The 16,882-nt window shown below is 35.1% G+C and overlaps 1 protein-coding gene across 1 annotated transcript; it reads right to left on the bottom strand.

Annotated features, from left to right (window-relative positions):
- Window positions 1-3,049: 3,049 nt before the first annotated feature.
- On the bottom strand, window positions 3,050-15,934 carry LOC120344473 (somatostatin receptor type 2-like). The gene is made up of 11 exons (XM_039413710.2): window positions 15,808-15,934; window positions 15,239-15,667; window positions 11,007-11,123; window positions 10,568-10,686; window positions 9,936-10,111; window positions 8,196-8,302; window positions 7,486-7,605; window positions 6,141-6,320; window positions 5,018-5,241; window positions 4,406-4,567; window positions 3,050-3,727 (listed from the first exon to the last, which is right to left on the bottom strand). Exons 2-11 carry the CDS (start codon window positions 15,567-15,569, stop codon window positions 3,650-3,652), a joined length of 1,614 nt encoding a protein of 537 aa, XP_039269644.2. The 5' UTR covers window positions 15,570-15,667; window positions 15,808-15,934; the 3' UTR covers window positions 3,050-3,649.
- Window positions 15,935-16,882: the final 948 nt, after the last annotated feature.

Genomic DNA, 16,882 nt, shown 5'->3' with positions numbered 1-16,882 from the left:
AGTGCCGTTTATACTTGAGTGTGCATGTACGGGGTAATTGTACTAACATACATATTATCCGAATACATATTATCCTAATCCGAATATTATTAGAATCTTTTAGTGAAATTTCCGTATCCACACAACCCAAGCGTATATTTCCCGTTGCTTCCATTTTCTAGTGCAATTGCTTTAAACATACTCTGAAATGAGTATTTCCCGTACTTTAACGCGATTTGCCGTCGTTCCCGCATTTTAGATAAATTTTCACGTACATACATCCCCAAGCGTATATTAATCATTGCTTTCGTTTTCTAGAACAATTTCCCCTAACATACCCCAAAATGAATATTTCCCGTACCTTAAAGCGATTTCCCGTCATTCCCGCTTTTTGTGAAATTTCCCGCTTTTTAGTGAAATTTCCCGTAGTTCCCGTCATTCCCGCATTTTAGTTTTTGCAATTTCCCGTCGTTCCCGCAGTTCCCGCATTTTAGTGCATTTCCCGTAGTTCCCGTTTCCCGCATTTTAGGGTTGCCCGCATAAAAGGCGACAAATGTGTATTTGCAAATTTAATATCTTACTATGATTTCAAATTTCTTTCGCGGACCTTCCGAAAGTACTTCGCGGAGCCCAAAAGGTCCGCGGACCCTAGTTTGGGAACCACTGATCTAATTCTAACCTGGTACATATATTACGGTACGTTCCAGTGTCCACCATCTTGTTTCACATACTTTGGGAGTAACATATCTAAAATGGAATCAATAGAGCTTTTTTTTTAGACGTTATGGAGTGTGCGTTGGTAACCTTGAAATAGGGTACCGGTACCGTAGGTCGCGACCGTCGTAACCCGAGGACTCCCTGTACAGCGATTATAGGATTTTAAGCAAGGTTAACCTAATGAATTTAGTTACGAGACTGATAACATGTTCTCTCACATCAAAACCAATCCCCACAATCAAATGTGCTGATCGCTAAACAGAAATATTGGTTGGCAAAACCAGAATTGTGGGCTACACTACAGGGTACGGTAACAAAGCTAGGCCGCTAGGGTAACCGAAATTGTGGGCTAGAGAGTACGGTACTGTAACCCTGCGCTACAACAAAATGCCACGGTGTCCATCTGTCCTTTTTATATTCCCGATAACCTCTTACCCTTTTTTAGTTAATCTGAAGCAAAGTTTTGAACAAGACTTCGCATTACAAAAATACCTGAATTGAACAAACGCCTCCAAACTCGAAAATAAAATTGTGGGCTAGAACATGGCTCCGCCACCGGTCACACCGGTGTGCCGCGAGACGATGCCAGGTGTGCCGCACAGGAATTGCAACTTTTCTCTTCTTTTTAAAAATTATTTTTTATCTTTTGTTAATTTTGCGTTAGTCTACCACTCTACTCTACTAACGTAAAGTTAACCTGCTTTCACATTAGCTTGAGCGACACCAATTCGAATTCCCCCCCACTGTGCATTTGTGACGTAACAAGGAGAGACCTATATGACAAGCATGTATATTGTGAAGCCTATTGTCGAGGATAAAACATAGCACGTGTAGTAATCGAATATAAATAAAGTATGAGTTTGCGGAATCAGTGCCCAGTGGTCTTTGATTAAAATAGTCAAAGAACGTTTAGCAAAATTTTTAAAAAGAACAGCTGATACTGAGCAACATATTGTACCTAGCACAAGCAACGTTGAAAAAAAAACTTGTCCAAAGGGAAGATTACGTCAAATATGGATTTTCTTGCTGTGGTTATTTGGGGGGAGCAACTTTCAAATGAAGCAATGTTTCCGAGTAAACTTATGCGCCACCTAGATACGAAACATGCCGCAAGAATATAAATTATTTCCAACGGTTGTTAAGTCGAAATAAGAAGCAAGAATGCTCTGTGAAGTCGTCTTTTACAGTCTCCGAAAAAGCATTAGAAGCTAGTTATCGTGTTGCAAAATTGATTCCGCATCACGTAATGATCCTAATATAGAGCGATTGTGCTCATTAAAACAACCACAAATCTCTCATTGTTATATGAACATACAACAAAGTTACACCTTATATTTTTCGTTTGTTGTGGAGTGCCGTCAAACTTGGCAAGTTTTATAAGTGTGCCGCAAGTTAAAAAAGGTTGCGGAGCACTGGGCTAGAATAACTTTTTGCACCAACAGAAGACCCGAGGACCCGCAAAATATCCGTAAACACTAGATGTCGGTAAATAACCACGAGCAACAACTTATATTTCCGATGGAAATTGACAATAATAACTATTTTTAAAACTGTGCATTGCTATTAGGTGAATGAAAAAGTACACGAAACAAGTACAATATAGATTATAGAGGACATAGAGAAGATAATAACGGATCGTGGAATTAGTGATTTCCATTTCAAATTTACCAGCAATGTTACATTTCGTGCTCCCGGAATTCACAAACAAAAAGTACCATTTTCTGGAGACTTGTCGCACATAAATTTAATATAGTTGAACGAAATATAAAAATTTTCTTGTAGGGAGTTAATATGCAAATTAGCTCTGAAATGTCAAATTAGCTCTCTGCTACGTCTAAAATGATTCATTTTTGGTCAATATTTAGTAATTTATATTACTATTTCCTGAAGACTTGCCACGCATAAGTTTATTACAGTTGAGTAGAGTATGTTGGTCTGGTGGGGAGGCGTAGTCAGGTAGACCACCACTACGGTACCGGCAGTGATTTCGTTTTGACCTTCTTGTCAATATATTCAAACCATACTTCATTCGTACAATTCGAATTACATACTTCCATTCGTACAATCGCCACAATGTGCGCAATTTTTAATCGTGATGACGTACGCACAGAAATGTTTAAAATAAATAAAAGTAATAGCCTTCTCGTGAAAAATACAATCTTCAACAACTGAAAATACCAAAGCAATTAGTCCAGTAGTTAATGAGAGAAGTGCTTTTTCATAGGATTACAAAAATACAAAACTGGCTCATTTCGTGCGCAATTAAAACGATCCATCTGTAGCCTACACTTCATATTTATTCTGTTCATGACTGCTCAGGATACATCCGGGTATTAATAAATAAAATGAGACCTATTTTGAGGATCATTTATTGTACACAAGGAGTATATCAAAGCTTTGCACATACCAGCAAACGATAAAAGGATGATATTTATATAGCAAGAGAAAAAAAAAACAAGAGCGAATAAAAAATTAGGAGTTTTTAAATAAAGTTGAATATAATTTTACATTGATTATTCAATCATTGATCATATTGTTGTTCGAATTTAACGAGCTCAATGTCGAGAAGTGGAACTAGGGGCCATTTAGCCAAAGTTGACATTATTTTTTGAAGAACGTCATATGTGTGATTGAGTGTGGTAATATTACTATTGAAGAACGTGCTTTTGCGGAGCCAGAAAAACATTGAGACTGTGAGGCATAGTAAGGGACCGAGTTAAGGTTTATGCGAGCTGCCGATGACATCATTCCTACAACGCGGAAAAAAGTATTTATATGATTGTGGTTTTGTAGCGAAGTGTCTTCTAAATAAAAGTGTTATTTATGATGGTACATCTGATTCAGTGTTTTATAAATATCATTGCGAATATCTCAACAAATTTTTGTTCAGTTCGCCTCATTTATCCAAGGATATACGCAGAACATTCCGACAAGAATTTTGAAATAAAACAGTTTATATTTTTGTTTCCATTGTCTGTTCTCCTATTGTTGTTGTTCCACAAAACCCTCCGTTTCTTGTATCTTGATCACCCTGCATATATATACGATAAAATTATTTCAAATCTTGATAATCGGTTTTCTATATATAATTATCAACACTAAATGGTAAATCCTTATTATTTATACACCAAAACAAATAAATTTGGTCGTTCGGAAACAATTGCAATCAAGTTGAGTTAGGAAATTGACTCGTTAAAATTGTTCTGATAAAAACTGGCAGCGATTAATTAACGCTAGCAGGCGCTTTCCTATTTTTCAGTGATAAATTAAAAAAGACCTAGCCTGAAATTTAAAAATGATTTTAATATAGGACCTTAAAACAAGACCTAGTCTACCACGTTTTGAATGATTAATCCAAAACGTGTGAGAGAAAAAAAGGTTTAATGATCTGGGGTAACGTTATTTATAAGTAAATGTATATCAGTTTTCATATTTTGTATATATATTCGAAAATCTCGTAATTCTCTACTTTATAATTTTGTTTTTAATAAATATAAATAAAAGACATTTCCCAAAAGTAAGCCCTAGTGTTATTTTTCAAAAAAAAAAAAAAATAAGTCTTATTTTCGGGGAAATGCGGTACTTTTGCTGGTGGGATTTTGAATGATCAGATTTCAAATTTAGAATACCGGTTTTCAAATCGATTTGATACTATTTACATATTCACAGTTATGCATTCGGCCAAGTACTCAAAATAAAGATTTCTTACAGAGTCATACACGACATCATCATATGCGGGTGGACGTTCTTTGCGGCCTAATAGCGCAAGCTGACTGAGTTTTTTCTGTGGTTTTGGTCTGCCGTTCTTTGCTTGGTCTCTGCTGCAGGATCCTTTGCGATAATGTACAATCAGTCCTGCTCTTTTGGTGTTCTGAATAATTCAATTTTGATCAGTGTAACGATACGGTAAATAAGGTTTCAGTGGGAATGCAATTTAATGTTTTTGTCGGCTGTTTGGAGATCACAAAGACAGTGAATTCAAGTAGTAATTTTCTCCATATTTGTCCAAGGACAATGGCGTATTAACTCTGTTGGGGTTCGTGATATATTGTCTCACGACTTTGTCTCAGTTCTATCAATCTCTTATTATCTTAAATGAAACAATGACATATATACTATTACTTGATTTGGTATGAGGAAAATTGGGGTGGTCGCATCTCTGACCTAATAAATCTACCGACGGCGCTACTGGCAGGAGACTATGAATTGCCGTCTTCGTGTGCAAAATTTATTCACAAATGTCACTTTTCAGAAAGATTCAAAAAAATTGTTATGAAATTCTTCTTATCTCTGAAAATGTTAAGCATATTATTTTTCTTACCGTAGGGTCGGAATGACTGTTGGTCGACCGTCTATGTCCTGAACCCATGCTAGAATGTCTTCTTTTAATTGCCAATTGTGTGTTCTTCACGCTTTTCTTAAATCTTTCTTTGAAATTGTTTCCCATGAACGTGTACAGAATCGGATTTATTGCTGAATTCGAGAAAGCCAACGCAACGAAAAACTCCTCTATCCCGTGACAAACAGGAACGGTAGAATGGAATCCTGTAGCGTATAATATGATAGGGTATGATAAAATTCACCAATACTAGACCAATTCCTACTGCAGTAATACGTCATTTTAAGTAGAAAATATTTAATATTGGACAGGAAAATCGGTAATAATGTCATCCCAGAGTTACCATATACAAAAATTTGCTGTTTTCAAGTTTCAAGTAGTCATAACACGATTACAAAAAAATAATGACCACGAATTCATTGCTGCAAAATCACCATTGGAAAGAATGTGTCAAATGGCTTAGTTTCACCGGATGTGCTAAATAGTTTCGTGTATTTTTTTCACCTCGCCATTTAATCATTTTTGACGCATACTTTCATTTGGTATGAGTAATAATATCGATTCAATACGTCAACCTCGATGTTTTTCAAAATACTGGAGGAACAACACACAAGTCTAAGTCTATCAGAATTGAAAGAAAACTGAGCATTCCTCATGTGGAGTAGAGGAGTAATTACCTCGTTTGAAATTAGCCTTGCTGTTTTAACATTGCCATCTTCATTTAAAATGTTTTTAGTTCTTGTTCGAATACTAAATAGACTTTTAGAGTGTTTTCACAATTGTTTTGATATTTCGGTTGACAAATTTATCACTATTGTACCAAACACATATTTTTACATTTTCAAAATAGAATACTTCATATTTTTTATACTACTCCCTCTTGGCTTTCTTAGGCTTTGTTATTTCACACCTAAATTATGACCAAACGGCGCCACGCTGTTCTCTTGCTTTTTTTCGTGTTATTGGCATCAGTTTTCCATAGCCTGTTTTAACAAAGTTGCGGCTACCTCGTATCCATTCACTACTAGATATTTGAACTCCAAATCTTAGATATCCACTTATAATTAGTTTGTATTTCTCCGCACGATTCGTATGATACACATACCTTTTATTCTTGCCAACATAAAAAGATGATGTGGCAGCCAACACACTGTGAAACAAACAACCAATGCTGCCACCATACGTGTGACTCGTTTTCTCATTTTTACTGCTTTGTTTGTTGCTGTATGTCCTATCTTGTCTTCCGCAGTTTTAAGGTGTGTGAGAATCTTCACGTAACTGACCACTGCGTAAAACATATGGATAATAGGTATGAAAACTGATTAACATGTAAGTATTCTATACCTCAAACGATAGAAATCATAAAAAGGGGAATATAACATTTTAGCGTGTGGAGAGAACGAGAATCTCCACGTAACTGACCACCTTGTAAAACATATATACGTAAGAGTAATGTGTAAATATTCTACAACTCGAACGATAAAAAATATTAAAAGAGGAACATCACATTTTAGCGTGTGGAGAGAATCTAATGTGTGTTTGGATCTTTAGTACAAAGCAACTGCCAAAAAATTTAGTAATTATTCAGTTAGGGTTTGGGTTAGGAATACAGATTGCGCTGAAAATTCAAATTTTCAATCATTCCCGACCCTAACTGGATAACTACAGACTTAATTTTTTAAAACGCGGCTGGGATGTTTTTCTCGAATCTCACATTTTTGCATTAGTGGCGGGGGCTTTGTACAAAAGATCCATGTGTTAGTGTCGTGCGTACTACGATAATTGAAACCTTGTGTACCTGATCCTGTGTGAGAAATAATTTTTTGCGTTTGGCGTTACATTTTCTGCTTAATTTTGGTCCTAGAGTACAACCTTTTCTGAGTGAAGGCGCGATTGAAAGCGAGATAAATAAACTTTCTTATGTCTGGTGTTGAAAAAGTTACGCAAAATTAGGGTAAAATTTTTCGTCATGGCAACGTTAAAAAAGTAACTGTTGATGTTTAAATGGCATTTCACCGCAATTCAATACTGTTAGAAGGTTCAGTCGTTAAATGTTTCAAGTAGCATTTCATCTTAACTTCTGTTAAGTTCTGCGTTACTTTTTTAACACCCTAATATCGCAGCGTGGATATCAAACATTTTCTAATGAGATCAAGATTGAGAGTATAGGGAGAAAAAGGGATCCCGCGCTTAAGGTAACCAGCAAAGTAGACCTGTCACCCGCGGGGAACCTTTTCACTCCACAAAAACATTTCTGTGAAGCCAAGAGTCACCAAGGTTTTTTATTTTTTTTACTTATAGTTTACGGCACGCATTCAAATCGAATTGTGTTACACTAACTTAATATTTATCCTACTATTTATGGTAACTTGAATACTTCGAACCTAATGAACGCTCAAAGGTAACTCATCAAAATTTATCTGGGTCTACAAATAATCTAAAATACTCACCGATTACCAGAAAAGGAATCATGAAAGCAATTATAAAATCAATAATCAACCAGGATTTATAGTGATCAGATTGAGACTCGTGTTCACAAATAAACGGTTTAGATTCCACCCCCGGTAAAGCTGTAAAAGAATAAAATACATCTTGAAATGATATTTTGTGCCAACGAAGCTTATATGACCTAAATTATTTGTAAAATATTACCAACGTCATCTAGTCCAATAGGTGTCAAAATAAAAAGAATTGTCAACGGAGAGACAGGCACTGGAATTATGCATATGTTTTTTGAAATTATATTAACAAATTTATATCATCTGTCTCTTCGTTTCTGAATTGAAGTCCCACGAGGCAAGAGAATATGACATTTATGTAATACTTGGCTCTATCAAACTTCGAACTTTAAGATTAGGATGATTAACATCTGCCATATTACGACGGATAAAATCCTGATTTCATCGGATTGCTAAGGTAAAAATTGGTTTGACGTAGTTGAAACCATTTCTCCCAAAAATCGCTAAAATGAATCGATTTATATGTCGAATTTCAACAAAATTGGGCTTTTAGTTATATTGCATTTGGTAAAGTTAATGGGGGGCGTCAAAAATTATCTCATAATAAATCGTCATTTACAATTAAAAATATTTCACTTTTGGGTACTAACTTTACAATCACCCTTTTAAAGTTACCACTGCAAAAAAATACACAAACTTACAATTATTTAGCTTATAGGTATCGGAAATTTCAAAGTCTGATATGTTTACGTTTCTTTCGTTCATGATTTCCCCAGATCCTGATCCACCATGGTCGTAATAATCGTATCTGAAAAATTAGTGTTGAAGCGAAATTAATTCAGGCCTCACCTCGAGTTCATAGTTCATGATGCGTTCCCCGTACTTTACCAAGGAGCAATTAACTATTGCGAAAAGTATTAGAATATATGTTTCCTAAAGGTTACTCCCGAAGTATGCGAACCAAGATGGCGAACACCGGAACGTAGTATGTGTACCAGGTTAGGGTTAGGCCATAATTTCAGGTACCAATACTACGGGAGCCACTTGGCTAGTCCCCGAACTCGTAGTAGAACTGGAATATAAAAAATTTGAATAAAATCATGGCCTAACACCCCAACCTGGTACACATACTACGTTTCGGAGTCCGCCATCTTGGTTCACAAACTTCGGGCGTACCTCCTAAAGTACTTTATAAACGCGGAATTCGACGCGTGACAGACGTATGGAACTTATTGGTAAATAGGGAAACTTTTACTATAACCGCAATTTCTAAACCACTTAAATAACTGTTAGAAATGAGTTACATTTGCAATGATATAGATATATAGCTGAAAGAGTGATAACTTCAGTTAATAAAAATTGAGTCTATTGAATGTGAAAACAGTTTTGATTGGGATTCGGAAGCAGTATCCAGGCATCGTTGAACAACGATGAAAACTGGTTGTTGATTCACACAATTCGCAAGTAAGCTCCATATGCTCCACATGTTATGTTTTAAAAAGTTGTTTACTGTCTGGATTAAATTGCCTTAATTGCATACAGTTTTATAATTTTGTTTCATTATTTCTTTGAAATTCCTGTCGTTTGCAACGTGAGTCTGCGGTATATTCACTATCAAGTCACTCAAACCTAATTACATGTCACGATCCGGAAGTTAGGTATTTAAATACGTGCGTGAGTGTGAGGACTTTGATGCATCATATAACATGATTTCACTTAATTAGATCATGGCAATGTGACCTATGGATAAACTTTATCACTGCGGTGAATCAATCAGGTTGACACAAAAAGGGACTTATACTAAGATACCTTCACAACACCATTTCTTATTAAGAATAAATGTTATTTTTAAATACACATTATTGGGTATTCCCGAAGTATGTGAACCAAGATGGCGGACACCGGAACGTAGTATGTGTACCAGGTTAGGGTCAGGCTTTAATTTTATTCCAATTTTCTTTATTTTAGTTCTATTACAAGTTCGGGGACTAGCCAAGTGACTCCTGTAGTATTTGTACCCGAAATTATGGCCTAACCCGAACCTGGTACACATACTACGTTTCGGTGTCCACCATCTTGGTTCACATACTTCGGGAGTACCCATTATTGTATGTTGCTTGATCACTGATGTTTTATATCTGATATCTCTTATTCAATTTATAAAAATTATAATAGATAATTAGAATAATGGCAGTTTTGTCTATATCTGAATGTTATCTGGTGTATTTTAAACCGATTCTAAAAAATGGCGAACTAAAACAATTTGTCATTATTGAATCAAGTTTTGAACTTTTTTGTATAGTAAATCTTGGTAACAGGTGGTATATGTTCAACATTTGTGTAAAACTTGTTTCATATTGTTAATACATTCAGCTTAATATGATATAAACTACCTCGATTGAGAAGCTCGTGAAGTTATCGGAGAATTTACAATCACTTACATGTCGATGTATCCGTCGCCAGGATCTAGTTCAATATATCCCGGAAATATCAATTTGCAAAAAGTGACTCCAAAACCTTCTTCAGTTCTTGCGTACATCATCAATGGAATGCTCATCAGTACTGCTGCAACCCACATACAACCACAGACAATGTACGTTCGTCGTTTTGTTCGGACCTGGATTATGGGGTTAAAGGTCAATTTATAAATTTGATAGGATAGGATCTACATATTTATCCCGAGGGTAAGGAAAGGCGATGAGATGGTTTAACTATATGGTGAACCACGGCCTCTCGTCCGGTCACCATTCCATGTCGGGTATGGGATTGGTTAGTTATTGGTTTTAGGAAACATGGCCTTGATGACCTTATTCAACGCCATTTTTCGGAGATATGGCATTTATAAATAAATTTCAGAATTATGAAATGATTTTATCAAGTCGTGTTCATCCATGTCAAATTATTGAAGCCAATTATTCACGCATGTAAAAATACAAAATCTTTGAATTTAAGAAAGGAACCAAAATCCGAACCAAAATTAGAGTTATATAAAATTATTTTCGATCAAAATATTCCCTTAAAGTTTTATATGCCTTTCGATCATCAAACGACTGAAATAAAGCGAATCAAATACCTGTGTTAACCGTGTACTATAAGCAACAGCAATGTATCTGTCCACACTCATCGCCATCAAGAAAAAAATTCCAGCGTAATAATTCATGAATTTGATTGTTTGGCATAGTTTACATACACCTGAAAAGTTGAATAAATAAATTTTGTGTTTACAACCATTGGTAGAAAAAGTTTTACTGATAAATTCTCCTTTTTGAGAAAAAAATTGAGGTAATTGTGTGACAAAAAGCAGCATACGGGCAAAAGTAATATCGAGCTTAGATAGCCACTCAAAAATCCAATTTATGAAATTCCAACATTTTGGTAATTTTGCAAGATTTTTTACCCTTGAATCTGTTTTTCAATGTATACAAAGAGAATCAAACGGTGGAAATGTTGCGTAATTTCCTGTCAAAGTTCATTTTCAATGACGTTACCTAATTTTTTGACGTCATATATACCTGATCCAAATCTCCAATTATCGAGAACCTTCTGCATACTGAAGACAGGAAGAGTAAACAGAAACACGGTATCTGCTATTGTGAGTTGTAGCACGTATATAGCTGTCACAGTTTTCCCTGGATGTTTAAACAAAGAAAATAGTTATATCCTTCAAATTACGCATTAGGAATATTGTGCTAACTAAAATTATAGAGAATTTTATGAAAAAATATCTACTTTTATACCTTGATAGTCTACTGACATAGGCAAACTACGACCCGCGCGCCAAATTCAACCTATTGGGTACTTCAATCTGGCCCACCTGATGTTGCCACGACCAAAATAAAATCAAGTTTTGATATAAGCCAAACTAAATTTAATCGCAATCTATAGAGATTCTTTGATCTATTTTTTTCAGCTAAAATTGTTTTCCACTTTTGCTTTTGTAATACTTTAAATATTGTTCATAAAATGTGACCGTTTACGTCACACTTACATGGCCCGCCAGTCAAGGTGGGCAAAAGTTTTAACCCCTGGTTTATAAGCCATGCCCACCTCTGGATAAATCGCCACATGAAAATCATAGGAATCGATAAATATTTTAAAGCCGATGACGGACATTGTGTACCGCTTTTAATTTAGAGGAACCTGTCAAACCCCGTTAGTATGATTGAAATATCGAAATAATGAGTAACCTAGTTACATTTCAACTAATGTTATTTTTTACATAATTAAAATATCGACTTTTGTCGTGTTTACTCCATTTTAATTATTTATTACATCCATTACGTACCATTGCACGCGTGTCAAATCGGTAGTCTATATGCCATTCGTAACTCCTATAATTGCATCGCTAATTTAGTTTATCGACAACTGATCCTACTAAGATGCGGAATAGAGCAGAAATAGTTCCAAAGACAAATTTACAATTTTACAATGATTTTATTAGTGGGATCGATAGTAATAATAATGCCGTGAATTGTCAGCGTGTAGCAACTTTTTAATAAATCAATAAGGAAGTTCAAGTGCCGTACGATTACATTTGCCTGCCTCTCTTACATTACTTTAATCGATAATAAGTATTAAATTTGCATTTAACCCTGCCATAAGTTACCGAAACTTTGATGGGAATGCAAGATGAACTGTCTTATAGCATAAATAATAGAGCGGACCCAGACCATATCAAGGTCACACATGATGCAATACAGCAGGGGATCTCAAACTTTTGGTGTTATGGGGCCCGCGAAGAAAGAGACTATTGTTCACGGAACTTTTAGATATTGTCATATTTGATACCTTGTTGCCCCATTTAAAATGCTACCGTTGTCAAATTTTATTAATGTCGTTATTGCTTCTTTGAACAGTTACAAAATCAGCCAAGTCAGTATTTTAATAAGTAAATGAATAGCTCGCGGAGACCCTAGGTTTATCTTTGGTGCACTTTGAGAACCTCTGCAATACAGCACCCTCATTAACTCCATTGTGCGTTTGGCCATTTTCTACTTGTTGTGATGATCGTACTTAAAAGTAAGTAAATTATTGAGCAATTACAGGGCAGATGTCCTTTTCAAAAGTACAGCTATTTGCGGGAAATAAAGAAATTTTGCTTTGCTTTGTTCGAATGGAAACAAGATTATATTTGGTCTCTGTTCATAGTGGCTTTAAAATCAAATTTGCGGGGTATTTTGGTCTAATTGCTTCATATTATCTGACAGCTGGAAGAGTAAATCTTGTTTTATTCATGGAACCTACTCAGGTGAGCAATTGTGGGATAATTCGTTTGTAATTGGCTTCCAGCTGAGCGCGTGATCAAAATCGAATTATCCTCGGCACTCAGTGTCCAATAACACGGTTATATTCCTGCTGAACAAGCCGGGTCAACATAAACAGTTTATTATCTATAGAGAAAAAGATAAAATTGAATTACCAAATAAATAATGAATTTTTGTGATGTAACTGAACCCCCAACATTGTCGATGACGGACAATTATGGGTATATCGATCGTTACGCGAGAGAAGACAGTATGAGTCGATGAAGAGATCTTAATTCTAAAGTAACACTAATAACTACAAAAAAAATTCATCAAATTGAACGCGAAATTCCCAGTCATGAGTCACCAACTTTGAATGAATTGTGAAATGTTTTTCGTATACCACGAAAAGCAATCATTGTGACTTCATTTCATGTTCATTAGTTGTGTAAACTCGGGATATACCTCCCGAAAAGGAAACGCGCGGTATATTCCAAGAACAAAATGTAAACCAGCACATTTTTCAACGTTTCCCAAAGTCAGAAACACAAGCATAAAATATCATTGGACGAATAGAGCTGAATACATGTGCTAATGATCTTTCTGCAATATTCTATCTTCAAAGTCAATGCAGATCGATTATGACTCCAGTCTATGTATTTTTAATTAACCGTTACAACGGGGCTTCGGAGGCAAATGTTCAAAATATTGCATTGAAATTTTTCTGCGAAATAACATTTTAATTTAAGACAATTCAACTCTCGTGGGAATTAGATCAAAAACTTTTCATATAATTATCTTGAAGTCACGCTGATGACTAATATTTATAATATTTCGGAAAAAGAAATATTTTATAAAAAATTAGTCTGATAAGAAATCTCTCAGCTACAAAAAGATTTCCATGGATGCCAGTGCTTATCACACACTCATTGCCACCAATGTTCGCTCAATCGGAATTTTCCTGCATAATGCACTCGTGATATCGTGTCGGAATCACATTTTACACTGAAAAACGTACAATTTTACGATATTTTTCAACAGCGAGACGCGATGGTTGATATTTTCAAAATATTTATTCAAGCCATTGCCAAATATCATTTTAAATAGTTTATGATGAAAGAAAATTGTCAAAATGAATAAGCAAATCATCTTCAAATAAGTTAAATTATTCCAACTTTCTGGTATGTTTATTTTACTTTTTTGTATTTTTGCTCTGAAAGTGCTACTTTTTCCAAAATAACTTTAGCGAACATGCAATTTAAACGATAATGCTTCTAGGCAAATATGATTTGATTATATGCATAACAAACTTTAGGTGAACAGTTGGCGAGATAGTAAAAAATAGAGTTCATGACAAAATTGGTAATCGCGCATTGGGCGGACTACTCCCATCGATGCGATGCGTACTGCAAAGCGATTCGATCAATCTCATTACTAACAAGAAAAACGATAATATATGCTTTTAATAATTCGTGATGCCAAATATATAAAATCCACACCGCCACTATCAGCAGATATTTTCTAAAGAACCCACTGGAGTCCAAAACGCATAGATTAATCGATTAAAAAATAACTTGTGTACCAAGATAATAGTGATCTTGCGATCCAGAGCGAATTAGTAAGATTTGACTAAATGATCCATTTTGTCTGTGTCCAAATAGAAGACAATTTTTGATGTATAATTCAAAATATTCTTTGTCTATTTCCGTCACAGTTCACACCGCAAAAGGTGCCACAAATGAAAAATTCATGCGGAAAATTATTATAGTCAGATCTGTCGTTCAAGGGGCTTTAGTTGAAGACCATCTGTCGAAAAATGGTAGATCATCCGAGTCGATGATGTGACAGGAAATGATTAATATTATGTTTGAAACCGCGAGCATGGAATTTCCATCAAATGATTCAATAAAAAATACACTAATTTCATCCGTATATGCAAACAAACATTTTTTCGAATATGTCAATCTATTCATCGAAAGGCGTGCAACGCACGTTTGATAGAATTAATATTTTTCTGCGCTCAGTTATTCATTGAAAAATTTCGTCAATTTCATGGTATCCGTAGATACAAAATAACGTTTTTTTTTCGAATATGTCAATCTATTCAGCCCTTAGCACTAATGTTGCAAAGAGCGTTTGATAGAATTAATAATTTACTGCGCTTAGTAAATTCTTCGTATACTTTAAACAATACTTATACTTAAACTTCTGGTTTCAAATGCATTTTGTTCTTTGGTTATAGATAATTTGGCGCTCCAGAAGTGTGTGTACCAATATGGAGGTAACTAATTTTGCCTGCCTGCTTTAAATACAGTTATGTGAATGGACGGCCTTGTGCCTATGGGCAGAGGGTATATTTACTTGGCTAATAAAATTATTGACTAATCCTAACCTGGTACACACACTACGGGAGTACCGATAATTTTTGTACTTACTCTTACTTTCAATTAAATTTTACCAAATATCAACAAGTACATTCGTCAAAAACGAAAGTCTCTTACCGGTTTCGTTGCCAGCAAAAATGACAAAGAACACGATTGCATTCGCTATCAGCCCAACAACAGTAATTACGCTGTAAATTGTTATGATAGCAGTGTCCATGGGTTTCATTGCAGCTTGATCATGCACTGGATTTCCATTTGAATAATCGTAGGAGTCGCTGAAAAATGAACCTGATGACGAACCGAATTTGCTTGCATCTTCCGCGTCTTCAATAATGACGTCATAATCAGGAATTGTGTCTAAATCTTCATCTTCCACAGTTTGTGATGAAGTTGGACCAATGCAAATAAGTAACACAAAACCCCCAAAAAGCAACAATCGTTCGTTCATCGTGTTTTTAGCGTCGTGTGCTGCTACCACAGACGATACGTCCCGAAACTGATGCTCTGGAGCGATGCGTATTTAGTATAAACAGTTTTAATCAATTCCTGTGGACAAAAACACGAAAAATGATCAGATGGGCAGAAACAAACATTACGCAAGCATTAGCTAACGCGGTTGAGAGAAATATCGCAGCATACACATGCAATAACGCACAAACTCTGACAAAAAATATAATATCAATTACCTAACACATCGAAAGGCAATTCGAGATGCAGCCATGTTTAACCTGCACGTTTGACTATTGCTATGAATACAGAAAACATTAAATTTGCTTTATTGGCCTAAAAATCGAAATTAAAGTACGTTTTAAATAAAATAATAATAAAATACTGAAAAAAAAAACAATAAACATAATTATGATCGAAATCTTATACATTCAATGGACATCTAAAACCAAATAAATAGTTGGAATGGAAATAAATGCACCACCTTCATATTATTTTTTAAATTTGTCATGATACGCCTAATGTTTGCACATATAAATTGCGGGAATATAAGCTTTGTTTTACTCATGTCCAGTCCCCTTTGTAATTATCTGAAATCCACGGAACGGTGTTATTTATAATTTCTTCATCTTTTCTCAACAACGGACAGGGAATGTAAACACCCTCGCTCGCATCACATGCCAAAACTCGATCGTTTTCTCATTTTATACCAACGGCAACCAATTTATCTTATGTTAAATCTGCCGAATCATTTGCTATTTTTATACCATGCACTGTCTATAATATATGTATCAACGGGGAGTTTTGTTTACAGTCACAACAGGGAAGCAATTTAAGTGCATGATGCATGGATGCCTCATTAAGCTTATGAAGAATGGAGTCTGACATACTTGATAAAAGTCTTGCCTTAACAGCTTCGGAAATGCACTGATTTCCTATATCAAATGTGTAACTGTATACAAAGTATTTTTGCTTTTCGAATAGATAATCGAAAGCTATGTATAATTTGACTCTCACACTTTTGCGCGATATCAAGTTTATAAAACTTTGCAGGCTTTTTTTTTTGAAAAAATTTCTTCTGAAGAATTGGTATTATCTTTTTTGTCTTCGCTGCTTCTGCGACAGCAAATGAAACGAACATACCTTATACCACATTTTTTAAGTTTAGTACATTTCGTAAGTTTCGGTCATTTAACTTCTTAGGTTCATATTAAATCAGAAAAAAAGTCTCACTAAATGTGTGCTAAATTTCAATGCATTGACATTTTCTATAGGAATTTTTTTGTCTCATGTATTGCAATAATTAATAAGAAT

Source organism: Styela clava, chromosome 5, assembly GCF_964204865.1.
Source record: "Styela clava chromosome 5, kaStyClav1.hap1.2, whole genome shotgun sequence".
Classification (NCBI taxonomy): Eukaryota; Metazoa; Chordata; class Ascidiacea; order Stolidobranchia; family Styelidae; genus Styela; species Styela clava.
Note: the sequence above shows the minus strand (reverse complement) of the source record. Positions and strands in the feature narration are given on the sequence as shown.